Here is an 8,114-nt window from a genome sequence, read left to right as displayed (position 1 = left end):
CAGAAGCGAGAGAAGATGACTATAGCTACAGCGTTGGCAACCGGTTTAAGGCTAACCAGAATCTCCAAAAACAGAAGCAGCTATTTTGCTCTGTTTTTTTACAAAATTTCCATAAATTATCGAACAAAAGAGAGAAGAGAGTCACAAAGAAAGGAGAAGAGAATCACTGGGAAGTGAAAGAGAAAATCATTAATAAATGATTGTAGGTACGATGCCTATTCTGCATTTGAGAGAATGGGAAGAGAAAATCATGCAAAGAAAAGAAGAAGATATTTTCCATTTGAAATCAAGGTTATTTTAAGAATATATATTAAAAAATGTAGCAGGAAATTGAAAAATTTTGCTATATTTATAAATTATTGAAAAATTTAAATGATAAATGACAATTTTTTTGAAAAAAATGTCAAATGACCTTCTGCTTACATCACATTCATGTAAAATTACCCAAATAAATTCGCCCATCTCGCGCTCACTCTTTCGCTCGCTCTCTCTCTCTTCCTTTCCTCGCTTACAAATCACTCTCCTCATTCTCTCTCGCTCTCTCCTCTTTTCCTCACTTACAAATCACTCTCCTTTCTCACAATCGAAGTTGGTGCATCATTTTTTGCCAAAGTTAGTTGTACAGGAGAAGAAGACGAACAAGGAATGAGAGAAAAAAGAGAAAAAAAATAATTTCACCAAAGCTGGTTATGCCGAAAAAGAAAGAAAAGAAAAAAGAGTTATCGCTGAAATTGATCCATTAAAAAAGAATGAAAAATAGAAAGATATTGTGGTGGCACAAGAGAAGAAGGAAAGAGGAAGAAAGAAATCACAACAAATTTGTAACTTCACTCAACCATGATGTTTGCATTTCTTTTTAAAAAAGAGGTCATTTTACATCGCTATATTATTAGCTGGTTTCCATAAAAAAGATGCACATTATATTTTCTCTAATGCAAATACATATGGTTGGGACATTTGCTTCTAAATTAGCGCCAAAGCACTGGTGACGTGTGAAATTCAAATAACCTAAGATGAACTTGGTTTTTTGGTTTTCTGATAGACAATATTTGAGCTAAAATGAAATTTGACTACTTTCACAAAAATTAGTTTTTCCGAACCCTTTGAACAAACATTTTGTTGGGAGACTAAACATCTCTACTTGGGAGAGACTGTGATCTAGCGTATAAAATATATAATACATACTCTCGGTAAACAAGATTTAAAACAAAATAAGAAAGTAATAGCAAAATTAACACTTTTTGCCAATTGCATAACCAGAGACCCATGAGCAAGATTGAAAATGAAGACTAAAATTAAACCTGTCAAAAGTGTATTGCAAGATTCGGGAAGCTACAAAGTAGGATATGGAGAAAAGTCAAGGTATCAAAGTTAAAATCCAAACTACAAATCGAACTGAATATCATTGAAAAGATCATCAAATAAAGAATATCAACCTTTTGGCAATGCGACACAATGTTGCAGAAGGAACCTAATAGGGCAACTGTAATAAAATGATTTCAACTCTAAGATTCGGAATGGAAAAAATTCATTCAAGGCGCAAAAGATGAACTAAACTAAGAAGCTATAACCTAAGATCTTTTCCATAATATACTAAACATCTTTGCTTTAAAGTTAATCTTTCATCTTAATGAAGGAAAGCTTGCAGACAATTCAACCTAGAAAGGAATGCAAGTCAACGATGCAAAAAGGCAAAAACGAAGTGAGCAGAAAAGAAGCAAGAATTGGACCCACGGCTTCTTGTTCACAAATGAGGACGTAAGATAGTTGCAAAACTCTTTGAGAGCATACGCTCACAAACTTAAAACCACGTTCATACCTCTTCATAGCCTCTCAACATCTCATCTTTTAAAAGTTTTTCAATTAAACTCGGGCAAATACTCCAAAGAAAAGCAAAATAAAGGCTCACCAAAGACGGCATCCTCCCTCTCATCTTGAAATGAAATGGCAGGTGAAAGAGGGCATCCTCCATCATTGGACAACAAAATCTGTGGCAGAGTCAAATTCGCACCAAGTGTCTCGAAGAGAAAACTAATCCTAAATTGATTAGAAAATTCAAGTGATTCACACTCTCAAAAGCATTTTGCATAGAACAAATCACCACAGCAAACTCAACAGTATGAAAGAATTCCTCGAAATATGATCAAAGTGTTTGCACTTCCCATGAATCTTGCCAACCAAAAAAGCTTTATTTTCTTCAGGAGCCTAGCCCTTCCCATGGTGAGAAATACAACAAGGCAGGAGATGAGTCACAAAAAAGAGAGAATGAACGACAAAAAGATATGCCTTCAATACAAATGGAAATCTTTGTTTCCAGGACAACTGAATACGGATCACGGCATTATAGTTTGCCTAAATGACCTGCCAAGCAGAAAACTTTACCTTGCAATTGTAGTCTTCCACAATAAGGAAAACAACAAACGGCAAGAAGGGAGCAGATGGAATTACAAGAAAATCCTTTCAATGGCAACAGAGACCACAACAGATATTTCTGTTCTTCCAGAACCACAATGAAATGCATTCAAGGAAAGTCATGGAGAAACCTTTTCTGTGATACTCTCTTTTTTTAGTAAAACAAATCACTATAGATGACTCTATTTATATCAATTATCGTCAGTCTCCAACTCCATAAAATGTGGCAACGAGATGGAAAGACATGCTACATAGTTTCTTCTTTATGTACTGAGACTCAACAGAAATCTACATGAGTATATCAGAACGCACCAGTCAAGAAAGAAACTAAGTAAAAACTACACCAGTGAAGAAAGAAACTAAGTAAAAACTACACCAGTCAAGAAAGAAACTAAGTAAAACTACACCAGTAAGTATTCAACAAGTATTTACTTGGGGTTTTAATGAGTATTGTCAAAACAGGTTACCTTCACCTACCTTCATACTAAATGATCATCATGCAAAAATTCGTTTCTACACCAACAAAGCACCAAAGTACTTATTTCCCAGTACATTTCAACTTCACCATTAGTTCGTCATATAGAGATCCCTTTTTAACTTCAAAAAGGCTCTGTTTTAGTTTAGCCAAAGTTGAATTTTTCAACATGATTAGTCTATCAATCATCTCATGAGCATATTTGACTGCTTCTGGCAACCTCTTCTGATCTCGGAGCCCTACAATCAAGAAATTACCGATCTCTTCAAGATCTGAATCATAGTTTTTAAGCATGCATTTCCATACTTTTAAGGCCTCATTCGGATCTTGACTTTCAATGTAACTCCCGATTGCTGCATTACAATTAGCACGGCTTGGAACAAACTCATTTTTTATCATTTCATCAAAAACAGCTGAAGCATCTCTTAACTTTCTTCCCTTTAATAAGAACTGAAATAACAAATTGTAAGTTTCCACATTTGGGAATGCCCCATAACATATCATCTCATCTAACAGCCTTCTTGCTGTATCAGTGTCATTTTGATGACAAAAAAGAACGATCATTGAATTATACATATGTGTATCAGGCTGAAAATTAATACTCTCTATGATTTCATTCCAAAGGTACTTCCCCGCTTTGATGTCGCCATTCTTTACGCACTCATCAAGGGCAAGCTTGAAAAACTTAAATCCTGGATAGCAAAACTTATCCTTTAATCTTTTGAAGAATACCAATGCCTCATGTAGCCCATCAGGATCCTTCAGCAATACACACAAAAAGGAATTATAGGCAGGGGTATTGGTGGGATCCCAACCAATCTCCTCAATCATCTCTCCAAAGGTTTTCCTAGCACAGACTATATTTCCTTCACTTTCCCACCCTTCTAATACAATGGCATACGAATCAGGGTCAGGCCTAATTTTTCGCTTAGCTATTTGCAAAAAATCATCCGCATCCTTAGTGTTTCCATCTCTACAAATAGCACTTAGAAGGGAATTCAATGCAACAACATCATGAGGACAACCATAAGTATCCATAACCTCAAAAGCCATAATGGCTTCCTTAACACGATTAGCAACAATATAGCTACTAAACACCGAAGCAAAAGTGGCCAAAGAAAGCAACCCTTCTTTCTTCATGGATTTCATAGCATCCCACATTGGGTCGAAATATAAATTCTTACCCAACATGTCGATGATCAAGTTCCAAGCGTAGGGGCTGTGTTGGTCGTTGAGTTTCCGGCCGGACCAACGGAAGAATTTGACAGAGGACCCTGGGAACTTGTAAGATAATTTCAGAACCTCCTCAACATCTTCTTGAGTAGCCTGAATGCCGGTCTCTTCCAAAGCTCTTTCGACGTCGAGAGATTGGGAATTGGCGATGATTTCACACATTAATTTGATCTTAACCGACAAATTGGGGAAATCAAGATAGGAAACAAAATGTGGGGTGGAATGTCTCTGGGGTTCGGGTGAGGAATTTTGGAAGTGTGATTGAGAAAGTGAGTTTGAAGGAATGGGAGTTCGAGCAGAAGAAGGAGAAGATGAAGGTAGATGCTTCTTGCTCCGTTGATGGGTATGGTCGGAGAGTCGTCTTTTGTTGGTCTCTCCCATGAAACTTCAGATGAGAATGTACGAAATCTTTGACAAGTGAAATGTTGGTTCTACAACAAAGACACTAGAATCAACCACCACAACGAGTGCGATTCTGAGACTGAATTTTTTGCTTTTTCTAGGGTTTGGGTTTGGAGGAACATGAACGGGGGATAGGAGCTTAACAGGAAAATCTATAAATTTAAGGCCCGTTTTGGCAACGCTTATTATTTTGTTTTTTAAAATGAATCATGTTATTTTCATCTTCAAATTTCATCTTTTTATTATTTATTTTTTATCAATTTAAAAATTAAAAAAAAGTAACTTTCAAAAAACTTTTTTATCTTTAAAATTTGACTAAAAATTCAAATTAATAGAGATGTAAATCATTATAAGATAAGTTTAATTTTAAAAAATAAAAACAAAAATCAAATAGTCACCAAATCTAAATAATTTGACATTTAAATTCCTTCATTTTCATCCCATGTCGAAAAAATAATAATTTAACTTTTTAGAAATATCAATTTTTTTTTACCACATATTAGTTCTTAAATAAGCAATCGGTGGACTACACCCAAGTGTTTTTCTAAATGTTTTATCATAAACGTGACTTTATTGGTTTCAAATTTTATTTTATTTGATTTTTTTCTAATATTTAATTTAAGATCGAAATCTTAATTTTTCCTAAAATTCGACTTAAGGTTTATCATTCAGGTGTAGAGTATCCAATTTTATTTTTATTCTAATATTTGATTTAAGATGAATATATTATCATTATTATTTTTTCTATATTTGATTTAAATGGTTTATCAATCACGTGGATTTAGGAGATATATTAGTTTCAATTTTTATTTAAAATAATAGCTTTATCACGTTAAAAAAAATAGTTTTAGTTTGATTTTTGTTATTTGATTTCAGATTAAATCGAATTAAAATTAAAATTAAAATTTCTTCTATAAATTGACTAAATTATAGTCTCTCATTTTTTTCCTATTTTGTTGCAAATTTTCTTTCTTCTTTTAACAACTTCATGCTTTTATTTATTTATTTATTTTTTTTTTTTGAGATGTCTACATGAATTGTCTGGATTCGTTTGTTGTTTACGAATTCATGTTTTTCCTTCAATTGTTGTTTTCAACTAGGTCAAGGACGAGGTCGTTGAAGTGGAATCTTCCTTTTATTTATTTTTCATTTAATGTAAACTTTCTTTGTTATTTCATTATTACATACAAACTAAAAAATAAGTATATAATAAATAAATAAAATGAACAAAATTGAATGATAGAAGTTTTTCCTCTCATACAATCTTTCACATTGTAATTTTTTTTAACACTGTCAAATTGTAACAAACTAAGAAGTGAAAACTAAAAGTTAAACCAAAGTTAATATCGACTTTAATTTACTAGTATACATATTTTAAATTTTTTAGTTATTGCTACTCTAAATCGACCATTAATTATAATTTAAAATTGTAGTCAAATTAAAACTATGAAAACAAGAAAAAGTGTGAAGGTTCAAAAAATGTTTATTGTTATGAAAATTGAGAGTATAACGGGAATACGAATATGAAAAATATAAGATAATAATATTTTTATATAATAATAATAAATAAATAAAACCTAAAATTATAAAATAAGATAACCAAAACATAAAATAACCAAAATCATGAAATTGGATAATATGGAAGTTGGTGGATGTGCAATTCTCACCAATATAGGTGTGTTCTTAAGATCCACCAAATGTCACTATTTATAGGCAAAGTGGCAAGTAGAATGTAGAATTACATGGACACTAAGCAATAAGCATCTAGTTTCTATTATAATATTCATAATACTCCCCCTTAGATGCTATTATATATATATATATATGAAAAAAAAAGACTCTAATGAAGGAAAAAGAGTACATATCTCATATAATATATACTTCTAAAAAAATACAATATATTTACTCCCCTCATGAAAACATTACTTAAGATCTCTGAGTCGCCGCATTTCAATATTGTGCACAAATGTTTCAAAAGTTGGGGTTGGTAATGTCTTTATAAATAAGTCTGTCAGGTTATCCTTCAAACAAATTTGTTGTACAATGATGTCGCCATTTTCTTCAAGATCATGAGTGTAAAAAAGTTTCGGTGAAATATGTTTTGTTCTATCTCCTTTAATATATCCTCCTTTGATTTGGGCTATGCAAGCTGTGTTGTCTTCATATAATATTGTTGGAAGGTTTTCATTAAAATACAAGTCACACTTTTCACAAATATGCTGAGTCATTGACCCTAGTCATACACATTCTCGACTAGCCTCATGAATTGCAAGAATTTCGGCATGATTTGAGGAAGTGGCCTTTATTGTCTATTTCACCGACTGTCATGATATAGCAGTTCCTCCACATGTGAACAGATAACCTGTTTGAGATCTAGCTTTGTGTGGATCAGATAAATATCCAGAATCTGCATAACCAATTGAAGGAAATCAGACATGAGGATTTCCATGAGCAGCGGAAGGATCGTTCCAAATTTCATTTTGAAATTGAACATTAACAATTACAGTACAAGAATGGAAACTAACAAGGCGTGCACAACAAGAAATTACAGCATGCTAACAAGATAATCAAGGGATAGAGTATGCTTACCTTTGAAGACTCATTCTTCAAACTCCCTCAATCAATTCAATGCATCCAAGAACAGCAACACGAACGCAACGACCAGTACAACACAAGCACAATGAACACAACAATCACGAACCCATCGAACAACCTCCAAAACCTCAAAATCAATTGAGTTGAGTGAGGACACCCCCACAATGGTTACCTTGGTATTCTCTGAGAATCCAGGAGTTGTGGGCTCTGTATGGACTTGGCTTGGGGAAGAGACTGGAGGACAATAATCATGTAAACCATTGAGCAAGTGGGAGATAGCAAGATGTCTATCGTATAGACGATATGCTCGATCATGTAGAAGATGGCTGCCTATCGTATAGATAATGCCATGCGATCGTTTAGCTACGATCAGCTGAGTGAACTATTGTATAGTTAAACTCCATGATCGTTTAGTCTCTCTACTGGCTATCGCTTAGTGAAACACTTTCACTTGATAGCTTTACCGTGAGTAACTTTCCGAAAGTAGCAACTCTTCAAAATTAGGAAAATATTTTTCTTTTTATCTCACGGTTACCATAAAACCACCATATATTATTATAAATAATTAATATTATTATAAATGAAAGAGATAATTATCAAATAATTAATATTATTATAAATAAATATGATAACCAACTTATCATATTATATTTATAACCTATAGTTTTAATATTTCATCTCATGAAACATATAAACCATAGTTCTTTTTCTATTTTATGGTACTTCTAAATCATATTTATATTAATCCTCCACTTGATGTATCTCATACATCATACCAGTTATATAATATATAATTGAATTTTCTCATGTTAATTTGAACACTTCAAACTAACTCCAAGAACTGATTCTCAACTTCAATTAATTGAGCTACCAAGGGGACTTTATGGACTTGTAGCTTGAAGCTCCAACGGTACGTGAATATCTGACTAAACTCTTTCGTCACGGGATCCACCATCCGTTAATTGTCGGGCACTCCACTAAAGACCGACAGCTGCAC

At 33.2% G+C, this 8,114-nt stretch overlaps 1 protein-coding gene across 1 annotated transcript; it reads right to left on the bottom strand.

Moving 5' to 3' along the window:
* Window positions 1-2,826: 2,826 nt before the first annotated feature.
* Window positions 2,827-4,685, bottom strand: LOC120092537 (pentatricopeptide repeat-containing protein At5g15010, mitochondrial-like). Its single transcript, XM_039050653.2, has one exon. It carries the CDS (start codon window positions 4,499-4,501, stop codon window positions 2,951-2,953), a length of 1,551 nt encoding a protein of 516 aa, XP_038906581.2. The 5' UTR covers window positions 4,502-4,685; the 3' UTR covers window positions 2,827-2,950.
* Between the last annotated feature and the right edge of the window lie 3,429 nt (window positions 4,686-8,114).

This window comes from Benincasa hispida, chromosome 12, assembly GCF_027475165.1.
Source record: "Benincasa hispida cultivar pf3 chromosome 12, pf3_genome.v1.1, whole genome shotgun sequence".
Taxonomy (NCBI): domain Eukaryota; kingdom Viridiplantae; phylum Streptophyta; class Magnoliopsida; order Cucurbitales; family Cucurbitaceae; genus Benincasa; species Benincasa hispida.
Note: the sequence above shows the minus strand (reverse complement) of the source record. Positions and strands in the feature narration are given on the sequence as shown.

Bases quoted from the DNA above. Each gene is read 5' to 3' on its own strand.
- LOC120092537 (XM_039050653.2), bottom strand. From the start codon at position 4,501: ATGGGAGAGACCAACAAAAGACGACTCTCCGACCATACCCATCAACGG.